Source organism: Pristis pectinata, chromosome 33 (assembly GCF_009764475.1).
Source record: "Pristis pectinata isolate sPriPec2 chromosome 33, sPriPec2.1.pri, whole genome shotgun sequence".
In the NCBI taxonomy this organism is placed as follows: domain Eukaryota; kingdom Metazoa; phylum Chordata; class Chondrichthyes; order Rhinopristiformes; family Pristidae; genus Pristis; species Pristis pectinata.
In genome coordinates this window covers 10,911,078-10,934,894 of record NC_067437.1, presented here as the reverse complement: position 1 = coordinate 10,934,894, position 23,817 = coordinate 10,911,078, and the positions used below count along the sequence as shown (strand labels likewise).

At 39.0% G+C, this 23,817-nt stretch overlaps 1 protein-coding gene across 3 annotated transcripts in view; it reads left to right on the top strand.

Moving 5' to 3' along the window:
- tnrc6ba (trinucleotide repeat containing adaptor 6Ba) overlaps positions 1-23,817 on the top strand; it is a 166,157-nt gene that overhangs the window by 38,568 nt on the left and 103,772 nt on the right. For 2 of the 3 annotated variants that reach the window (XM_052043407.1, XM_052043406.1), the window contains exon 5: positions 1,209-1,279. In XM_052043407.1, the coding sequence (XP_051899367.1) occupies positions 1,209-1,279 (71 nt within the window). Of the gene's footprint in view, positions 1-1,208; positions 1,280-19,259; positions 19,454-23,817 lie in introns of those variants that run through there. The other variant, XM_052043408.1, reaches the window with a different exon arrangement.

The window sequence follows — 23,817 nt, the reverse complement described above, 5'->3', positions numbered from 1 at the left end:
ATTTGCCCATCACCAAAGTTAAACTAACTAGTCTGTAAATGCTCAGATTATCCCTTCCACCCTTCCATGTCTCTGAATCTTCAGCTTGTCTACCTTGTGCGCTAATGCAAATAACATAGTGAATATATACTGTTAGGTTTGAGGGGCTGAGAGGCCTGCTCCTATTCTCTTATGTTCTTGTGCAATCCATGAAGTTGGACATGCATTACCAAATCTCCTGTGCATATGTACCAGTAGAAGTTCCAAAGACCTCAGTCAGCCCCTGCTGGCCAACCAGTTCTACTAGCCACCAATGAACTGTGCAGCTACCATCAGATAGTAGCTTACTTAACACTGTGAAAAAATTACTAAGGTCAAGGATAAATTAAAATGTTAACTGCAAAACCTAACTAAATTTTAGAAAGGGGGAAACTCTTATAACTCCCCGTCTTGTTTTAAAAAAAAATCTGAATTTTGTGTTCTAATGAAGCAATACTACTTTCTACTTACATTGTGTAAGTTTGGCTTTGCAAAATTAGACTTCAAATAAAGGAGCAAAAGTTCCACGTTTCTGTGAAATTCCAGAACCGTTCATAGCCAGATAATTAACAAGGCTAGTCAGCATTGTTTTATAGGCAAACCTATCAGTCATTTGGTGCACAAAATGGAACCACATACGACATTGTGATAAATCGATAGTTGATCTCTTTTTTTGACAGATATTAACTACTAATTTTAATCATATTTAAACATAGTTCGAGTAGTTGCGCAATGTATGAAAGATTGTGACCAGGGCAGTGTGCAGTACTGATTCTGCTTGAGTGGAATTGAGCCCTCAAACATGAAATGGTGGGGACGGGAAGGGGGGCAGTGTTTCTGGAATGGCGGGCACACAGGAGAATTGTTTGAATGGGGTCAGCTGTTTTTTAAATTTCCTCTGCTTTCCACAAAGTAACAACGTGTACCAAAGAAGTCACCCATGGGGATAGGTCTTGTAACAAACCAAACCATAAAAATACATATCTGCTGGAAAAGATACAGAACAGAATAGCAAAATTAATCACTTGAGTAATGGGAGTGTCCTGTGAAGAATGATTAATAGTGTTAAGATCTGGAAGAAAGGTGATTTGAAAGGGACCCCTCAGAGAATACAAAATATTAAATGGTATAAAGTTTGGAGAGGTTCTTCTGATTATGATCTTTGTTAGTCCTTGCCATTATTGTTGCAGACTGAACGTGAAGATTTTGCATCAGATGAGCACCGTGACACATCAGAATCTCCCAGTGAAGAGACCAAGCAGTGAGTAATGAATAATGTTTAAGGAGGTTGTATTTGCAGTTGGTTTATGATGCTTTATTTGCCAAAGGACTGCCTCTGAAGTAAGGTGTTGTTTCCTTCTGATGTGGTTTCATTCCCTCCCTTTGAGGACATGATGTTGCTAATAGAAATGGCTTTCACTGTGTTTGGGGTAGTTTGCTTCTGACGCTGGTCAAGGTCTTAGCATGGGTGTATTACTCAACAATTAGAGCTTTCTATTACTAGTCCATGCTCCCCTTCTCGCCCCACTGTTTGCCTTGGGAAGAGGATCACAGGCAAAATTTAAGGCAGTTTTAGCTAATTGAATAAATGTGACATTGTGACATCTGGCAATTGTAAACATCTTTTAGACTTTCGATCATGACTTGCCTGTATCTAAGTAGATCCACTTGCTTTGGCCCATATATCACTGGATATGTAATACTGGAAACTAAGCACATCATGGATACTGGAAACTAAGCAGATCGTGGAATAATGTGCTATTGGAATAATACTGGAGGAAGAGTGATGGACCTGTGTATCAGCTGTGATTTAGTGTGTATTTCTGAGTCACAAGGATTGTGTTTGCAAGTCCCACCTGAGAGAGAAAAATATGGGCTGATACTCCTTGCAATTTAAGGAAGTGCTGCACTATTTCAGAAGCATTTTTTTCCCAGATGACATATTAAATAGAGAGCCCAGCATGTTCAGGTGGTCGTGTTCCTTGGGACGATTTCGAAGAAGGGGAATTCCTGCTGCAGTTCTATCTAATAGTTATCTTTCATCCAACATCGCTAAAGCAGATTATCTAGTCAATGCCATGTTCCTGTTTGTGGGAGCTTGCTCTGTGCAGATTGGCTGCACAATTCCTACATTACAACATTGACTATAGTTCAAAAGAATCTAACTGGCTGGAAAGTGCTTTGGAAATATTCTAGGTCATGAACAAGGTGGTATATGAATCTAAATCCTTGCACTCTTTGTGATAATTGAGCATATCGCGTATCTTGCAATCTGTGAAGAGAAATTATTTCTTCTGTTCTGCTTTGTCAATGCAGGATGTTTTAATAAACTCTGTCCCTCAGATGTCTTTGGTTCATAGGTGTTTCAAATTGAATTATTACTTGGCAGCTCCAAATCAAATCGTCACCAACTTTATGCTTTTCAGTAATAATCTTTAATGCTTTGTATTATTTTTACAATTTTTGTACATTTTAATTATTTCAACAATATCAGTATAATAGAGAGATTTACAATAAAACTCCAACAATCTGCTATCTGAATATTCGGAAAACCCCTTGGTTCAGCATCTCGCTCACCAAGTAATGTTTTCTGCATTCCCAGGGCCCTCTTTAAGCTTACGGAGTTCACTGGGAAATTTATTACAATACTGAAAAAATAGTGAATATAAAAATGTGTTAGGGTCTTAATAAGAATAATGTCCAGTAGTCTGGAAAATCTGCTAGTCCAACACCACCAAAGTCCTGAGTGTGCCAGGTTATTAGAGTTTTACTGTACACAAAATTTCTGTCCTTGGGTTTTGTTTGTTGTCCGGTCTTCCTGTGTTTTCCAAACTTGTTGCTATTCCTGGATAGGTTAATTTTTATAATGACAAATATTTCATTCATGTTTCTTGTGCTATACAAATATGGGTGATGGTAGAAAGCTCTGTAAGATACAGTGTATGTTGCAAGTACACAAATGGCCACAACTCTGTTTAAGTGTGTTAGTTGAAGATTGAATAGGGTTTGGTTCAGGTCCATTTAATTTTGCACTTGACATTCATGTGGATGTTCTCTCTGTCTAGCTTCTGTGAGAGGACGCATTACACTTTGCACTTTATATGGGATACATTGCTCAGCCTAGGTATGGACACTCATTTTTAAAGAACTTGCAGTGCACGTTAGATGATAAGCGTGTTCAAAGCACAACTTGTTTTCCCCTCTTGTGTTGGATTTGGACTACCTCCCACAAATACTGTTTGCTAGACTCAGAAACAATATGCCCCTTGTCGTTAAGCTAATTCGGGAATTTGAAATTCCAGTTTAGTGTTGCCTAAGCTGCCACTACCCTTGGGCAGTGCCATATGTAAAGGTGTAGAAAAATGGATTGAGACCATTGTCTCAGGATGTCTTGGGACAGAGCTGGACTTCTGCCTATGTGCATAGCACCTATGGCTTTTTCATTTTCATGGGGTATCTCTGGGGAGTGTTTTCATTTTGCTCTGATCTGCCACTGAGCAACTTCCTTCTGGATAGACTGCACATATCTGCAGGGTGAAGAAAATGGGTACCTTTTACTCAGCCCGAGAACCTCCCTAGTATGCAATAAGCAGACCCTGATCTTGGAGCCTATCAGGTAATTGCTCACCTGAGACTGCAGTTGTGCTGAAATATTTTGCTGACACCAAGTCCTGTCAGTAAGTGTGGGCACTCCTTGGATTTGGACAGGCAGGATGCTGTGGGTGCACTGTTCCCAGTTGATATCGAGGCAACAGGGACCTAATCTATCATTTCTTGATGCTGGCATACAATTGCCCATTAAATTTGGTTCTTTGAATAAAATACTTTCTGGACCTCACTGTTGTTTAATTCCTAATTCGTGTTAAATGTATGCTTTCCTGTAAAATTTGATCTTTCCTCTAGCACAATTTCAGATTGTTTAAGTAGAGCTCTGAATTCTAAAGTGAGACTTGCTTAATTCAGGTACAGCACTAGCTTGCAGACATGTTTGCAAAGCACCAATTTTGTTGTACATTTTAGCAGTGCTTTTTCTATTATAGTGCAGGGGAATCAGAGTGGAGTTGGAATCAAACTGCCTGCCTACTTACAATTTGATCCAGAGCAGCTGTTTGTCTAAACCAATTATACCAAGTGTTAGTGTGCTATGTAGCAAATCAGAGTATATAAAATGAATTAGCTTATCAACAAGGCAAGGACCCAGCTTTGGGAAAGCTTGTATTTTTTTCTAGAAATAAATTCTGTGTGGACATGTAGTTAAAGTTGATGAAGGAAAGAGGTGCATTTATATTGTGCCTTTCACTTCCTTTCAAGATGTTGCATTGTTTTATAGTTGGTAAAGTGTAATCCCTGTTGAAATATGGCAGCCATTTTCCAGACAGCTGGCTTTCCCAAACAATAAATTAATAATGACCATGTTATGACCTGGGATAATAGGGATAGCTGCTCTGCTGTTTTATAAAATAATGAAAAGGGATCTTTATGTAAACTTGGGAGAATAGATGGGACCTCTGCTTAACACTTCACCTGAAAGATGGCATGTCTGACTGTACAACAGTCCTTTTGTGCTTTCCTCGGACAGCCACCTAGATTTATATTCTCAAGTTTCTGGATTTAGATTTAAACCTACTTTTTGTCTGAGGGATGCCATCATATACATTAGTGACTGAATTTGGAAAATAGCATTGAAGGTGACAAAATAAAATGAACCTGCTAGTTTTTATATAAGGTAAGATATCTTTATTAGTCACACGTACATCAAAACACACAGTGAAATACTTCTTTTTGCTTTATTTCCAACAAAATCTACGTATTCGAAACCTTAAATGAAAGCAAAATGCTGGAAATACTCGGGTCATACAACATCTGTGAAGTATGAAACAGTTAATGTTTTAGATTGATACCCTTTCATCAGAACTTCTGTTGATTGGTTGTTCACCTGAAACATAAACACTATTTCTGTCAGCATAGATAGCACCTGATTTCTGGAATATCCAGCGTTTTCTGCTTTTATTTCAGATTTCCATCAAATACACCATTTTGCTTTTGTTTATTGTCCTTTCTTCATGTTGGTTAACCATCTGTGTTATAGTAAATAAATTCACTTTTTACTTACTATTACATTTTTTTCTTTTGTCTTAACAGTATTTGTATACCTTTTTTTTGTTACTTCCATTCTTGCTTACAAATGTTAACATCTTGTGCCTTGACCCAAAACGTTGACTGTCTCTTTGCCTCCACAGATGCTGCTTGACCCACTGAGGTCCTCCAGCAGTTTGTTTTGCTCCAGATTCCAGTATCTGTAGACTCTCTTGTGTCTTCATTACCAAGCCTCTTGCCAATGGCCCTTAAGATCTTTCCCTTGTAGTTATCAAATTCACTTCTGACAATTTGTACTGAATCTACTTCCACAGCCCTTTTAGGCATATCAAAACAATGCACTATGTTTTTCTGTAATATTTTGTCATCTCTGCTCTGCATGTATGTTGGCAGTGCATAATTGCCAACATAGACTAGTTTGGCTGAATGCCATTTTTAAATTTAAGATATGCTTAGTTTAAACTCTCTATCTGACCCTCCTGCCACTGCTCTACGTTTGAAGGATCGTAATATAAAGACGCACCTCAGTATTTGCTGACACAACTTGGTGTTCCACTGGATAAGATCACTTTGGGGGGAGGGGCAAGTACTTTAGTATGACTGGTATAAATGTTCGCAAAGTTAACTTACTACAGTCTCCACCTTTTGAACATCCATACTTGTCTCTGTTCTGTCAGCTTTATTTTTGTATATGTGCTGCCTTATAAACACTCCACATAAAGTACTGTGTGTTTTCAGTATATTCTTTATTTCAGAATTTTTCTGTACTTTTTTTATTTTGAATTAAATGTAATTTGCAAGAAGACTTCGTTCATCTTAGGCAACGTGACTCCGGGTGTACAGATACATCAGTGTGCCAGTTTGTACTTTGGTGTACCTGAGAATAACAGGCTGCTAATAATGTACCCCATTCGACTACAGTAGTTTGGAAGGTAAAATCATCAGGGTGATTCCAGAATTTAAAAAAAATGGAAAGTTAGATGCAAGATTAGTGGTTTAACACAATATTATGGCCAAATGCTGGGATCTTATATTGTTGTACATATTGTTATATGTACTTGGATGAGAATGTAGGTGGACTGATTAGTAGGTTTGCTGATAATACAACAATTGGTGGAGTAGTAGATAGAGTGAAGAAGGTTGTGAAAGAATATAAAGGGGTGTGGATTGGTTGGAAAGTTGAGTGGAGTGGTGGTAGATGGAAGTTAATCCAGACAGTTGTGAAGTAATGCATTTTGGGATATGAATGCTAATTGAACATATGGAGTAAATGGCAGGGAATTTGTGAGGTACAGAGGGACCTTGGGATGCATTCGTAGCTCCCTAAAAATGGTGACGCAGGTGGAAAAGTTAGTGAAGAAGACATTCATCATGAGGCATTGAGTATAAGAGTTGGGATGTCATGTTGCAGCTGCACAAAACATTGTTCAGGCTGAATTTGAAGTATTGTTTACAGTTCTGGTCACCGCAATACAGGAGGGATGTGGTAGCATTGGAAAGAGTGCAGATGAGATTCACCAGGATGTTGCCTGGAATGGAGGGCTTTACTTATAAGGAGAGATTGGAAAGGCTGGGTTTATTCTTACTGGAACGTTGGAGGCTGAGGGACGACATTGAGGGGCATTGATAAGGATGATGGTCTTTTCCCAAGGTGGAGGTGTCTAAAACTAGAGGGCGTAGGTCTAAGATGAGAGGGGAGAAATTTAAAGGAGATCTGAAAGGTAAATTTTTCACACGGTGGTGGTTATATGGAATGAGTTGTCAGAAGAAGTGGTAGAGGCGGATACAATTACCATGTTTAAAAGGCATTTGGATAGGTACCTGGATAAGAATGAAGTAGAGGAATTACAGGCCTAATGCTGGTAAATGGGATCAGCAAACTGGGTATCATGGTTGGCATGCATGAGTTGGGCCGAAGGGCCCATTTCTTTGTTGTACGGTTCTATGACTCTGAAAATTGGAGGGTAGCTAATGTTGTGCCTTTATTTAAGAATGGCTGCAGGGACAAGCCAGGGAACTACATGCTGGTGAGTCTAACATCAGTAGTGGGAAAGTTACTGGAGGGGGTTCTGAGAGATGGGATCTATTTGCGTTTGGAAAGGCAAGGACTGATTAAGGATAGTTAATGTGGCTTTGTGCACTGGAAATCTTGTCTCATGAATTTGAGTTCTTTTTTGAAAAAGGTGACCCCCAAGAGGATTGGTGAGGATAATGCAGTACATATTGTCTACATGGACTTTAGAAAGGCCTTTGAAAAGGTCCCCGATTGTAGGCTGGCCTGGAAGGTTAGATCACATGGAATCTAGGGTGGGCTAGCCAAGTGGATACAAAATTAGCTTGGTAAAAGGAAATAGAGGGTAGTGTAGAATTGTTTTCCAGATTGGAGGCTGGGATCGGTGCTGGATCCACTGCTGTTTGTAGGTGGCGTGATTAGTAGGTTTGCAGGTGACACCAAAATTGGTGGTGTGGTAGACAGTGGAGAAGGTTATCTAAGATGACAACAGGGTCTAGATCAACTGGGAAGGTGGCCAAGGAGTGGCAGATGGAATTTAACTTGGACAAGTGTGAAATGATGCATTTTGGGAAGTTAAACCAAGGCAGGACATACACAGTGAATGACAGGGCCCTGGGAAGTGTTGCAGAACAGAGACCTCTGGGTACAAGTACATAGTTCCCTGAAAATGGCGACATAGGTAGAGAAGGTGGTGAAGATGATGTGTGGGACACTTGCCTTCATCAGATAGGCCATTGAGTACAAGAGTTGTGATGTCGTGTTACTGCTGTACAAGATGTGTGATTAAGCTAGAGAGAGTACAGAAAAGATTCACGATGATGTTACCGGGACTGGAGGGCTTGAGTAATGAGGAGAGACTGGATTAGCTAGGACTGTTTTCCCTGGTGCAAAGGAGGCCGAGGGGTGATATTATAGAAGTTTATAAAGTCATGACGGTCATAGATAGGAATAGATTGTTAGTCTTTTTCCCAGGATAGTTGAGTCTAAAACTAGAGGGCACAGGTGAGAAGGGAAAGACTTAAAGGGGATCTGAGAAGCAAGCTTTACACACGGGGTGGTGCATATATGGAACAAGCTGCCAGAGGAACTGGTTGAGGTGGGTAAAATTACAACGTTTAAAGACATTTGGATGGGTACATGGATAGGAAATGCCTAGAGTGATATGAGCCAAATGTAGGCAAATAGGACTAGCTCAGGAAGATGCCTTGGTTGGCGTGGATAAGTTGGCTGAAAGGCCTGTTTCCATGCCATATAACTCTGTTTCTTTGACTCTACTTCAAGTGCCCTAGGGATGGGCATTGAGGGGGTTGGTGGTGAAGGAAATCGATCATTTCATGAACTATAGAGAGCATTACTGAGCATACCACCTTTTGCACGCCATTTCCCTTCGTGCTCTTGAACTTGGATGTTGCATTGATGACTGTAATGATTGGTCCAGGCTGATGTATACAGCAACCTTGGACTTTTGTGCAAGGCAATGCTGAATGATCGAAAGATTGGGATTAGAGTGTTTATTGACAGCACCGTATCAGCCAATCAATTGGAGGTTGGGTGGTTCCTATGACTTGCAGCAAGCAGTTTATTGTACATCAAAGTCAAGTTACTCATTAAATGGAATCTCTTTAATAAATAGAGGAAACAGAAACCATAGTAACTTCCAATAATAGCAGGGTCATTTCTCCAGAAAAATGCAGCGAGTGAAGGATGATTGCTTACAAATTATGTGCCTAAAATCAATCCCAGACATCACAATAGTGTGGTCACCAAGCTTAATTGACCCAATCATCTCCATTTTGTTTGGTTATAGCACTGAAAGATTTAGCATAGTCAGTGCCCATTTTTAATGAATGTGAGACTTGTATCCCAAATTTTGCAAGAAATTTAAAGAACAAACTGAATAAATTATGAATGAGTTAGGGATTTAATCTTTGTAAATATTAAGACATAATTACTGATAATATTTTAAGGGAGGGAGCAGAAGTGTAGAGTTAACAGCTCAGTTTTAATGATCACAATGCCAACTCCACCCAGGCAGTCTACAACATGCAACTAGCCTGCTTAAAGCTTTCCTGAATTCTTTAGAGCCATTGTTCACAGCCAAAGGGAGGAGTTATGCTACAAAGAATATACTGGTGCAGCAGTAATACTGTTTTCATGTTCACATTTACTTCCTTTCATAATTGACCTACAATGATTCCAACTGCATGAGATCATCCACTAACTTCTGCTGAAGGGCTCAGACTTCAGAAATTGGGAGATCTGGAATTTAAATAAACTGTTAATTAAAATATGCCCGCTGCGCACTTGTAGTTTTGTTTCCCACTCTTGATTCTAAAAGCTTGGTGGCTTCTTGTTGCATCAGCCGAAGGCTGACATGTAAACATAAGTTTCTGTGGGCCCCCTAGTAAATTTAATCACCACCAGAAAGTTCAAGTTTCTGGGCTGAGTGCCATTTCTTTTTGCTTGGCTGTGTGAGCACTCTTGCCTGGTTATTGCACAGAGAGCTACCACTCAGCAGACTGAAGGAAATTCACCATCATTTGCCTTGTTCTTCTGTTAGGAATAAAAACAGAAAATACTAGAAGTACTCAACAAGTTAGGCCATTATATTTCAGGTGGATGATCTTTCATTAGAACTGGGAAAAGGTAGCAATAAAAGAAGTTTAAGTTGTAGTGAAGTGTGGGTGGTGGGGGGGGGGGAGGGGTGAGATTGGTGGCGCAGAAAACCAGAAGAACACTAAAACATGGGAGCAGAGATAGGCCGCTTACCCTGCCATTCGCTATGATCTGCCCCTGGTCTCGACTTCTGTGCCAGCTCCGCATAGTCCTCAACTCCCTAATCAATTCCAAAATTGATCTACTATCTCTTTAAATACCTCCAGTGAGCAAACCTTCACAATTCCAGAGATTCACTCTGCAAGAAGAAATTCCTACACACTAGTTTTAAGTAACCACCCCTTGTAACTATGTACCCTTGTTTGAGTCTCTCCCACTCATGCAAGCACATCAGCATCTACGTTGGCATGCTCCTTTGGGATCTTGAATGCTTCACATAAGATCACTCATTATTCTACACCCAAAAAGAATAGAAAGCTGACTTGTATAGCCGTTCCTGATGGGACTACCCTGTTACCCCAGGAATTGGAGGAGAGAATCTCTTCTGGATAACCTCCCATGTTAATATATGCTTTCTTAAATAAGGGGACTAAAACCATACACTATTTCCAGATGCACCCTCGCCGATACCATGTGCATTTATAAACATACTTTTGTATTTCTAAACCCCAACCTATTTGCAATAAATGCCAATTTGCCATTTGCCTTCCTAACTGCTTGCTGCACCTGTTTGGTAACTTTGTATTTCATGCACAAGAACACTTAAATCCCCCTGTGCTCCACTCATTTGTAATCTCACCATTTAGATAATAGTTTCCAATCTGCTAGTATCCTCCCGGAGCTTTGAGTTTTGAAATACTTCAGCCGATGGCTCCACTATCTCTGATTTTTGATTCCCCTTATTGAAGTGTATGACCTTGCACTTTTCTTCCCCAAGTTAAACATCATTTGCCAAGTTTTTGACCACTTGCTCAATCCACCTATATCCTAACCCTCCCACCTAATTTGGTCTCATCAGAAAATGGGACACTTTACGCACTGCGCTCTTCCAAATCATTAATATAGGTACTAAATAATTGAGGGCCAAGAACTGATCCTTGAAGCACTGCACTGGTTATGTCCTTCCATCCTGAAAACGACACATTTATTCTGACTCTGTCTTCTGTTTCATAACCAATCTTCAATCCATGTTAATACACATCCTCCAGTACCATGAGCTCTTATCTTGTACACCAACCTGTTATGTGACGCCTTATCAAATACCTTCTGAAAATCTAAATTTCCTAAGTCTACAAGTTCCCATTTATTGATTCTGCTTGTTACATCCTCAAAGAACTCCAGCAAATTTATCAAACGTGATTTTCTGTTCATGAAACCATGTTGACTTGGTTTGATTGCACCAAGCTTCTCTAAAATTACTAGCTGTTTCTTCCTTAATTATAGACTCTATTATCTTGCCAATACTAGCTGACTGGCCTTTGGTTTCCAGCTTTTTGTCTTCCTTCCGTCTTGAATAAGGATGTCACATTTGTGGTTTTCCAATCTGCTAGTATCCTCCCAGAGCTTTGAGTTTTGAAAAACTTCAATACAGATGAAATAACGTTAAAAATGTCTTTCCAATATTTTTCCAGAAGGGGACAGGACCAAAACATGTGTCAGGGAAGCCATCTTCGAATTACATCTGTCACATATAGGATTTATATGATGATAAAAACAGGCTAACTTGTCCTTAGACATATGGGTCCTGTGAACCGCCTTAAACTATATCAAAGAGTGTCTAGCACACATAGAAGATGTATTAACTAATTGAAGAATTTTCTTCCATGTCTCTATAGGTAAAGGTATCTGGAGTTCTCTTTCCCATTCATTATTATTTTTATCAAGTTCCTCTGAACGTATTTTCATAATCCGATCATAAATTATTGCTAAGGCCCTTCTGACAAGGATTAAAACCTAAAATTTTTTCTGTAATTTCAATTTTATATGGTGTCGGAAAAGATGGTAAAGTAACTTTAAAAAAATTTCTAATCTGTAAATGTCGGAAAAAAATGTGATCTAGGCAGATTGTGTTTATTAGACAACTGTTCAATAGATAAAAAACAGTTATCAATGAATAAATCTTGAAAACATGTAATTCCCTTCATTCTCCATAAGGAAAAGGCTGAGTTTCTAGATGTTTGAAAGGAAAAATTAGATTGAATAGGACTTGATAAATTAAATTTATTCAATCCAAAAAATTGATTTACAACCATCTAGAATTACTGCAATTACTATTACTGCAATTTTTGGGTTACCAATGATGGAATCTCGCCATTTATCTACTTCTGCTTGTCGTATGATCGCCTTTGTCATATTAATGGCCAAGTGATCCATTTTGTTCATATGGAAGGATCTAATACCTCCCACCACTTTTCAGTGGTTTTCTCAAACTATAGCATGTTTAAACTTAGAAAAAATTAAGAGTGGTACTGTTGATCCTTCACTTAAATTTGAAGAAGTTTGGAGTCCATTTATTCAATATTTCCATATGATATAAGCTGACCTTTTTTCAGATCCCTTTCAATAATCCTTGAACACAGAGGAGTGGAGTTGATGACATAATAATGTTTTTGTTTTCTTTTTAATTGAAGAAATATCAGTCCAGTTTTTTTTCCCGAAGTTTTTGTTTTTTTTTTGGTTTATTATCATTTTTTTTGATTTGGGGGTTCTTTCACATAATTAAATTCCATTTCTTTTCAATCTTTTGTATTTGTTCACTTAAGAGAACGGGAGGTCTAGATTACATTTTTTTACTCCTTGTGATTATATATATATTAATTGTTATGATTGCTGTCCTGATCTCTTTGCACCATATGTATAATTACTAATGTTATATATATTATTTTGCACTAATTTGAAAATTTAATAAAAAGATTGAAAAAGAGTTTTGAAATACTTCAACCAATGGCTCCACTATCTCTGCAGCCATTTCCTGTAAAACTCTTGGATGCAGGCGTTTGATTCCTGGTGATTTTTCTGCCTTTAGCCCTATTAGTTTTTCCAATACTTTGTCCCTTGTGATAGGGATTGTTACAAGTTTTTCCATGTTATTTGAAACTAGCCAATTTGTCAGCTTTGGGATATAGGTAGTGTCTTCCACTGATGCAAAATATTGGTTTAAATTATCTACCATTTCTTTATTTACCATTATTAATTGCCTAGTGGCACCTTCCACGGTTTTCACGCTTACTTTAGCTACCTTCTTCCTGTGTGATAAAATGCAGATTAGGAGAGAGTCAATAATACAAGTCTTGCTGAAAGAGGGCAGCACAGCAGCACAGTCAGTGGAGCTGCAAGCTCACAGTGCCAGAGACTCTGTATAATCCTGGTCTCGGGTGCTGTCTGTGTGGAGTTTGCATGTTCTCCTTATGATCACATTGGTTTCCACCAGGTCCTCTGGTTTCCTCCCACATCCATAGGATGTGTGGGTTGATAATTAATTGGCCACTGTAAATTTCCCCTAGTTTGTATGTGAATGGAAGAATCTAGGGGGAGTTGATGGGAATGTGGAGAGAATTAAAATTGGGATTAATGTAGGATTAATGTAAATGGGTGGTTGATGGTCGGCATGGATTTGGTGGGTTGAAGGGCTTGTTTCCATGGTGTATCTCTGACTCTAAGAAGTGCTAGCAATTGACAAGTTATGTCTGGAAGAGGTGTAAGTAGGAGGACACAAAATCTGAGATTACCAACAGAGAAAATACGGTGCTGGAAATGTGAAACACAAGGCTGGAATTCAACACCTGTACTTCCATCCTGTCCCTTTCCACCATTCAGGGATCCAAAGTGCTTCCAGCAGAAGCAGCAATTCACTTTCACTTTCAATCTCATGTACAACAACTGGTGTTCACAATGTGGTCCTCTCTACTCCTGGAGAAACCAGATGTAGATTGGATGTTTGCTTTGTGGAGCACTTGCATTCATTCTTCAGGTGTGACCCTGAGATTCTGGTTTGCTGCCACTTTAATTCTCCATCATATTCCCGTTCTGATCTATTTGCCTGTGGTCTCCTGCACTATTACAATGAGGCCAGCAGGAAACGACGTCCCCTCTTCCATGTGGTAGCCTTCCGCACTATTATCCATTTCTCCAGCTTTAGATAACTTGCTCCTTACTCCTTACTTAGAACTGGCCATTTCTGCTTGTCACCCATCTGTGACTTTTGGCTCTGACTTTTCCTGTCTCCAGTATTATAGCCTGACCTGCTGAGTGTTTCCAGCATGTCCCACAGCCTTACTATTTAACAATACGTAAAAGACAAGGAAGAGTAATGTGCCTCTAACTGTCATATTCACCCATTTGGTCACACCCTATCAGAATGTTCCCTTCTGTCTTATCCATTCCTCCTTCATCTTGTCTTCAAATAAAAGCTCATTTTTCCTATTGTGACATAGGGTCATGGACATGAAACATTAACTGTGTTTCTCTTTCCACAGACGCTGCCTGACCTGCCAAGAGTTTCCTGTCTTTTCTATTTATATTTCATATGCAGTTTTTTTTTAATTTCATGAATAGCTGATTAGCTAAAGTAGTTGGGTTTATCATCAAGTCTGGAAGACTGTATTGGGCTTTGTCGGAAGATGACATGCTCGCTCTTGAGTTTACATGAGCTTTATTGCAGCAATGTAGGAGGCCAAAGACGGAGGTCAGAGTGGGAATGGGGTGGAGCTGTGTCTGGACTTTCCTGTTCCAATTCAGATTGCTGAAAGTGTTGCTTGGCATAATTGACATAAGGAAATAATTGATAAAAAGAGCCAGAATAAATTCCAAAAATGCCTAAACCAGAATACAATGTTCACTTGGTCAAAAATAGTATTGAATTAGATACAGGTGCCTGGGAAATGTACCATCTTACTTCTATAACCTGAAAGGGAAGGCTTAAATATTGCTATTTTGGCTATTGAAATTGATACCACAAAAAGGTAGGGATTTTAGGGTAGATTTCTGAATACCTTCTGAAGCTAATTAAGGGATGTATGAAACAGGAGCAAGAATTGGCACCCCCATTCAATAATACTGCAGGTGGAATATTGGTGGCCTTGATCCTCTTTTCTCTTCTTCCGCATAACTGTTGAATTCCCAAAAGGCTAAAGATCTGGCTGTTTTGTCATGAATAGATTCCATGGCTCAGCCTTCACTGCTTCCAGGGGTACATGATTTTGCTCTCTGTGAAAAGAAATTCTTGATCTCTGTTAATGGGCAGCCACCTTATTTTGAAAATTATTCTGGATTCCCTAGAGAGGGAAAACCCAGTGTTGGAAGCTGTTAGTTCATACGTTCCGATGTATGGCATAAGCTCCTAGCTTTTGGAAGTAGTTATTCTTATACTAGAGTGTTGTGTGTATCTGTCCATGTATAGTGGATTGCAGTATTTATGACATTCTGGTTGTAGTGGGAATGTAATTGAGAATCATTTTGCAGAGTTCGTCACTGATATTTGGCTGCAAAGTTGTTTATCCACCTTTTGATTCTGAAGTAGATGTCTGCAGTAGCTCAGGAGCCCAGGATTTTGGGGTATAACAGGCTAATATGATTCTGGAGTAGTCCTTGAAAATTGCACAGTTACTGATGGTGCAAGATGCCTACATGTTAGAGACTATACATACTTAGACTATAGTATTTTAAATTCAGGAATCCATTTTCTGCCTGTAGTTGGAAGTTGAGTAAAATGAGTATTCCATGGTAGATGTAGTATGTTTGGCATTGCCTGTCATTCAGACCTCACAATAATCTGTGTGATGTGTTGTTCCAGTAATTGACAAAGTTGATCATGCACGTTGTTTCCTGATGGGAATGGGGGTCAAATCCCAAATAACAAAAAAAAATTAAAATTACTAAGGAGCTAACATTGAGGAGGGAAGTTAGCTGAAACTGGTTAGCCCATTAATCTAAGGGAAGCCAGTGAAATATGGCTTCAAGGGATAAATGCTTCTTGGCAGAGAGAATTAAGGGATATGGTTAGAAGGTGGATGGTTGGAGTTTTTCCAGTAAAAGAAACTGTCTTGTTTAACCCAAATGGTCAGTTCCTGTTCCTAAAAATCAAAATATTCTTAAACTGTAAGGTTCAAAGGCAACAAACAGAACACTCTGTGTACCAATGTAATATCTTATAATTCTTTCTACCCTGAAATGTGTAACACTGGACATATTGTTTTCTTGCCAGTTTCTTCTGTTTAGCGGAAGAGGCAAAAAAAAACTGCAGGGCCTTTTCTACTTTAGTTTTGCCAAGGAAAACAGCATTTAAAATTTAACCAATTGAGTACTAAGGTAATGCATTAGAGTTGCTCATTCTTTTTTGTTCAACTGTACACGATTATACTGAGTAAATGTCTAGCTTTGTACATTATGGCACACTGAATGAAGAGGGCAATTTCTTTCACTTCACTTTCTGTGGACAGTTTTTTTTCCTATATATTGCTTTGTATTTTTTCTCCATTTGACTAATGCTAATAAAATTCCCAAGATAAGGAAGTAATCTGTGCCTATATGTGCAAGTCCTGGTAAACATTCAAGCCCAGACTAAGTAGGGTAATAATCAGCTGCGTAAATGCCAGACATTGATCATCTTCAGCAAAATAGATTCTAACAACTACCTATGATATGCAGTGTCTTTGTTGAATTCTCCCATTGTCAACATCTTAGAGAGTCACCATTGACTAGAACTGAAAATCCAAAAAAAAAGCTGCAGATGCTAAAAATCTGAAATATGATTGGAAAATGCTGGAAACACTCAGCAGGTGTTTCTAACATTTTGTTTTTTTAATCATTGGCCAGAACCTTATCTGGACCACCCACACACACACACACACACACACACACACACACACACACACACACACACACACACACACACCATCTCGCTCGCGCCCCCTCCCCTCCCTCTCGCGCCCTCTCTGTTTAGGAGTATGTCAGAAGTGATGAGTGACCCATGAAATGACTGCAGATGTCTTTTCATCACTTAACAGATTTAAGTCAGCAGTGTGTTGGAATATTTTCCACTTGCTTAGATGGATGTAGCTTCAATATTGAGAAAGTTGGATACCATAGGAACAGGATTAGGCTGCCCCTCAAGCCTGCTCTGCCATATAATGAGATCAAAGCTGATCTGATTGTAACTTCAACTCCATGTTACTGTCTACCTGTGATAACCTTTCACCAGCTTGCTTATCAAGAATTTAAAAATATTCAGAAACTCTGCTTTCATTATTCATTGACAAAGTGCGTTCCAAAGATTCACAGCTCTCTGAGAGAAAATGTTTTGTCTTATCTCCGTTTTTAAATGGGTGAACAGTAAATGCTAATTGCCTAGGTTCTCTAGATTCTCCCACAGGAGTAAACATTTTCTGAACAATTCCTCAGGATCTAGTATGTAATCAAGTCCCCCTCACTCTTCTAAACAGATCCAGGACAAAGCAGCCTGCTTGATTGGCAGCCCATCCACCACATTATATATTCATTCTCTTCACTACTGGAATGGTATGGGTGTAGACTACTATATATGCAGTGGTAGCATTATATTAGCTTGCCAAACTACCCTTAACAGCACAGCCCTATGCTTTTTATCATCCAGAATGAGGTGAACAGCAGGTATATTGGACAACCAAGTTCCCCAAGTCAGGCGTTATCATATCTTGGAAATGTATTGGCACTTTTTCATTGTCATAGAATCTGAACCTGAACCAAGCAATACTAGACTGTAGCATTTCAAGGAGGAGGTTTATTATTGACATATCAAGGGTAATTGGGGATGGGTATTAAATACTAGCCTTGCTAAAGATGCCATATGAATGAATGAATATAAATGGCTTGAGGATTATAGTGAAATGACATTGGATTATGAGCAAGTTTATTTTATGAAAGGATTTGTTTTCTCTCTTTATTTCTCTCTTATTTGTGCTTCCCCCCCCCCCCCCCCCCCAATGATCTAGGGTTTTCTGGACATTTAAATTAAAGTACCTGGGAATACCAGTGCATCCAATTTTTCCAGGATAGGCATTATCATATCTTGGAACCATATTGCCTTTTCTTCATTGCCATTGATTCAAAATCCTAGAACTCCCCAACCTAAACTGCAGTGCTTCAGTTTGCCTGCCCCTGAGTGGATGTGCTGTTTTATACCTATTTTGTATTTGTTTGCATTCTACTAAAATTGCAAAGGTTATTTGGGTGCAACATGACATCAGCAAGATATTGTCACTATGAGTGACAATACAGCCTAATCCTCTAGCATCCATACGCCTGCACTTTCTAACAGGAGCTACTCAGCAGTGACAACTGGGGTTGAATGTGTTCTTTTGTTAGACCTGCTCACCTTGGAGGCATGGAAGCAAATTACAGAATCTGTACTGAAATTGGTTATCTTTGCACATAGCAGAAATTGAAAATCTGTGGTCAGCATAATACTATCCATTGCATTCACCAGCTTGGGCTATAACAGGAGCTAAAAATGGGTCATCTGATTCTTTTCAATTTGTCTTTTAGCCTCAACCCAGAAAAGCATACATGTAATTTTAAAACTGCATTCATGTTGTGTTTGAATGAGCCCAATATCTACCTTGGCAAATCCGTTTCTGAGTTTATTGCTCATTTCCAGCCAGGTGCACAAGAACCAGGTAATAGTCACATAGGTCTTAACAACGTCAAAACAGCTTGACTCTTTCGTTCCTTGAATAAGAATCAGGTTTATTATCACTGACACAGGTCGTGATATTTGTTGTTTTGTGGCAGCAGTACAGTGCAAGACATAAAGATGCATTTAAGTCTAAATAGTAGATTTATCTTGTTTATCAAATCCAGGCTGTCTGAAATTAGTGGCACAATCGAGGCATTTGTTGCTGATTGAAATTAACTGTAAATGTTAATAATTAAAGTTATGTGTGCTTTAGCTGCAAGGTTATTTGGGTGGAACGTGACAATGGCAAGATGGGGGTAGGTTTTGGTGGAATGTTGAGATTCTGCTCACAGAGGAAATGCTGGGCCAATCTGCTGAGAGATTTAGAAATGAAGTAAATGGAGAACATTTGTTAGCATGATGGAGGAAAGGACTGCGACACTGGAGCTCCCAGGAAACTCCTGGATGGATAGTGGATCATTGTGTGACTGATGCAATAAAATTGCTGATGTAGATAATTTGCACCATGCATTGACCACACAATATAGAAAGTTCAACACTCTGTTTATGAGCACCACAGGCTGAAAGAGAGACCAGAGCTCTTATCTGGGTGTCTGGTGGAACAGATAGCTTGCAGGAAGGCAGGGGAAGAGTTAATGTTGTTGCTAAGTTGCAGATTGCTCTGGTGCTGTATGCAGAGGGCTTAACCTTACAGGGTTCTGCTGCATGTTAGAACATGTAAACTACCAATCAGAGTGCCTGTGCTTCCAGTGAAGGTGGGGCTCAGCCTCTCTCTCTCCTTTACCCCACCCCCCATTTGATTGATGGGACAATAGATCACATGACAGCCTCTCTCTGAAGGTCACAAATAAAAGCTTCCCACAGAAGCTGGCTCTTAAGTTCCTGCCAAAATGGCCGCCACAGTCTCTGCTGGCTTTTGAGCGTTTGTTTTTTTTAAAAAGAGAAGAGATCAGTTTTTTTTTGATTTAATATTCTTCTTTTGCTCTTGCCTTGAATGCCTCAACTTGCTGGATCCTTGCACTGCTGCACTTTATGAGGTTTGTGGCTGATGCCTATGCCTGTGGGCTGGGCTTTTTTTAAAAAAAAATTCAAGAACACTGTTTAGTCTGTCTGGCAGCAAACAGCTACAGGGTTGGAACCTGGGCCTGGTTTAAAAAGGCCACAGCCATTTTATGAAAACGGGTAGGTGGGAGGGGAAATGGTGGCTTTAAATTTTAAAGATGCTATTCCTTTTCAAAGTCAGAAGGGTTGAAGATTCTGCAAAATACCGCCGTGCTGTAAATTAGCAGCTGCTGCTAAATTTTCATTGCGAATATGTATTGTGAGGCAGAGCAGTGAACGCTAAGTTTTTTTCCCCCCAAAATCATTTTGCTCTCATGCGGTTTTACCAACCTTCAAAATAAATGGCAAGTTGGTGCAAGGAGAATTGTTCTTGCACTAGTCGTTTTGATTATGGAAAGAGGTTTTTTTTTCCTTTGGCAAAGGGCGCTTTCTAGCCAATTAGATTTGATCTGTAAACTGCCAAGTAGCTGGTTGAACTTACAACACTGCGGGGTAGTCTAGCTAATTATAATTTTGAAGATTTTTGTAAATCAGCATTGCAAAGCGGCTATTAGCTGGAATATTTACAATTTAACATTTATTTTACATCTTTTTATTTTTTAAAAAGATAAAGCAGTCTGCTGCAGTTTTTAAATTAGTTACATTGGTTAGGTCCAGAAAACTGCTTGCCTGTTTCATTGTTACCCAGTTATTAACGGAGAAAGCCGTGGTTGTGATCGTGGTCAGTAAGTTCCATATTCAAATTAAACTCCAGTGTGAGCTTTTCTTTCATAAGTTTTGCATGATGTTTATGTGTTCAGTGGGTTTTTTTTGGATCCTAGAGTACTATGTGATACATTGTTTTATTTGTTATATGTTCTGCTCTGCGTAGAGGATGACAGGGAGAGGGAGGTGAATGGTGGTTACACTGTTAGTGGTCTTATGGGTGAAAGCAGTTCCTTATTACAGGAAGGTTGTGTTCAGGCTTGGATCTGTAAGGCACTTCAATCTTCCTGCTCTCTTGCCAGTAGCTGGGAGAGATTATTGTATTTGTGTCTTGGGAAAGAGAGTGAAATAGGGTTGGGAATTGGGAGCAGAGAAGGACTGGTGATGGTAATGGAATGGAGGAGCGAAGAATGCCTCTGCAAGTATGATTGGAGTGGAAGTAAAGTTCATCATCATGTCTTCAAGTTTTCTGCAAAATGTGTATTTTTGATGTATTCTTTGGGGAAAATGTGAGAATGGTTTTGCAGTGCTGCTGTTTATTCAGGATATTGGAAATGAACTAATGGGATTAATACCATGCTAAGGTTGTGTGGGTAAGGAAAACCAGCATGGACTGATTAAAGTCAAATTTGATCTAACTTGATGAATAACAGAGAAGCTTGATGAGGAAAAAGACGTTGATGTGATGCATAAATTAACTTTTAAAAGAAAGAACCAATATAGAAAAAGAGGCACCTGATATTAACGTATGGGATAACCAAGGGGCAGAAAATATTGATCTTCATAGGCTCCCAAACAGTTGAGGTAATGTAAATATAAATCAGAAAATAGAGGTGCATGTAACAAGGATAATGAAATAATCATGAGGGATTTTAATCTGTAGCTTGACTGGGCAAGACAAATTGGCAGTTTTAGTGTGGAGGATGAATAAAATATGGTTTTTTTGATTAGTATGTTGAGGAATCTAAAAGGGAGCAGGCTATTTTAGATCTAGTATTGTGCATTGAGAAAGGAACAATACACAATACTAGATCTGGTTTAAGGAGCAGGGATTGTAATATGATAGAATTTTATATAAAAAGTGAAAATGATTTTGTTTAATCGCAAACCAGAGTCTTAAATCTGACTTAAAGCAAGTAATGGATGAGGAGTGAGTTGGCTATGACAGATTGGGAAGGTACATTAAAATATATGATAGTAAATTATGTAATGATTAGATATAAAGAATTAATAGTTTGCAAAGAACATTTTTTTTAATTAAGGTAAAAGAATACAGAGAGGAAAGGTGGTCCATCTGTGGCTATAAAATAGATAGTTATAGTATAAGATCAAAGGAAAAGACTTGTAATGTTGCTTACAAAAAAATTAAGGTAGTGGAGTGGCAATATTTCAGGTTTCAGCAAAGGAGGACCAAAATTTTTTTTTAAAAAAAGGGAAACTAGAACATGAGCAAAGATGGATTATAAAATAAAAACAGATTATTGCAATCGACTGTAAATGTGTGAATCAGAAATGATTAGATAAAGTTAATGTGAGTCATTTAAAGACAGATGGGAGAAATTATATTGGGGGTAGGAAACTAGTGAAATTAAATATGTATTTCTGTCTGCATGAAAGTAGTGGAGAAAGCGAGAGGGCTAGCATAAATCTGGAGATCAAAGAAATTAGCATTAATATAAAAAAAACTGGTGAAACTAATGGACTGAAAGATAAATCCCCAGAATCTGATTACTTATAAGGAGGGAGAGAGAAAATGGGGAATGATAGTTTGTTTAGACAGGGGCAGCTGCAGCGGTCAGTGATGGAGCTCCAGATGTTCTAAACCTGTGATTTGGTTGAGGGAATCAAGTGTAACATACTCAGATTTGTTGCTGGTGCTGAGCTGGATGGAGTTGTGGGCTGAGAGAAAGATGCAGATAGGTTTTTGGTTGGGTGGGGGGTGGATATACCTAGATTGAGTGAATAGATGAGGAAATGGCAGATGAAATATTATGTGGGGAAAAAAATTATTCAGAGGTGGAGAATTTTTTTAAACGTTGAAAAGGGTGCTCAGAGGGCCTTGAGTATCCTTGTACATACATAGTGAAAATTAATATGCAGTTACAGCGAACAATTATGAAGGTAAAGTACAAGGATATTAAAAAAAAGTCTTCCTGCAGTTGTATAGAGCACTGGTGACACTGCATCTAGAACATGCTGTACCAATCTGGTCTCCCTACCTAAGGAAGGATGTACTCCAAATGGAATGCAACAAGCGTTCACAGTTTTCTGGGTTGGTAGCTTTGTTGTATGAGGAAGAATTAAGCAGACTGGCTTAACATAATCTTCTAACTCCAAGAGTGTGAGAAGTGCAGAGATGTTGTTACCCTTCGTGAGAGTATTTGCATGCAGGGGCCACACAAGAAGTTGGCTATTCAGGACAGAAGAAATTTCTTCCACCAGAAGGTAGTGATCCTTTGGAATTCTCTGGCCAGGAGGGCTGTGGAGGCTCGGTTGCTGAGATCTGATTTTTAGATATTAAGGGAATCAACAGATATGGGGTTAGGGTAGGAAAGGGTTGCTGAATAAATGATCAGTCATGATCTTAATTAATGGCCTATTCATATTTCTATTGTGTTCCAAAATGCATTTGGTAAGATGCCTCAGTAGGCTTGTCATAAGATTGAAGGCCAAGGAATAAAAGGGGCTGGAGCAGTATTGATAGATAAATGGTTAAATAAGAGGAAACTGGGTGGTAGTGAAAGGTTGTTTATTGGACTGGAGGGAAGTGTGTGGTGGAGTTTCTTGTGGGTCTGTACTAGGACCACTACTTTTGGTTGTGTGTGTGTGTGTGTGTATGTATGTATGTGTTTAAGTATGTCATTGTGGAGTGGGTAGTTAGGAGATGGGCAAAATTTGATGCTGAGGAATCTGAAGTGTTAAGTTTTGGTAGCCAGAATAAGAAGGGACAAGGTTAAAGAGCAATATCCTAAGAGTGTTGCAAGAACAGAGACTTGGGCTTGTATGTGCATAGTTCATTGACAAGTGTCAGGGAAGTTTGAGAGAGTGGTTTCAAAAAAAACATGGGCACTTGGGCATTAAATAGAAGCAGATAGGGTTAGAAAGAGTATGAAAATCATGGTGAATCTTTATAAAACACTAGATAAAACGCTAGTTTGCCACGACTGGAGTATTCTCGGTTCTATGCTTTAAGAAATACATGAGAACTTGAGGAGGGTGCAGAAGAGGTTTGCCAGTGTGATCCCAGAATTCCAAGAGTATACTGGTTGTTTACCTAGGAACAAAGGATGTTGCAAGGGATCTGATTTTTTAAAAAAAATTAAAGTTATGAAGGGTATAGATATAATCAATAACTTGGGGGCATGGGAAAAGAGCCAAAGTGACATGAGGAAAAAATATTACACAGCAACTGGTAGGACCTGGAAGAGACTACCAGGTATAGCAGTAGTGGCCAATTCAATTGTAGCTTTCAGCATGGAGCTGACTAAGTATTTGAAAGGAAAGCATTTGTTGGGTTATGAGGAGAAGGCAAGGGAGTGGGACTAGCTGGATTGCTCTTCCACAGCACTAGCATGGACTTGAGGGGTCGAATAGGACTGTATCCAACTAAGATTCTTCTGAAGAATCCTAGTAC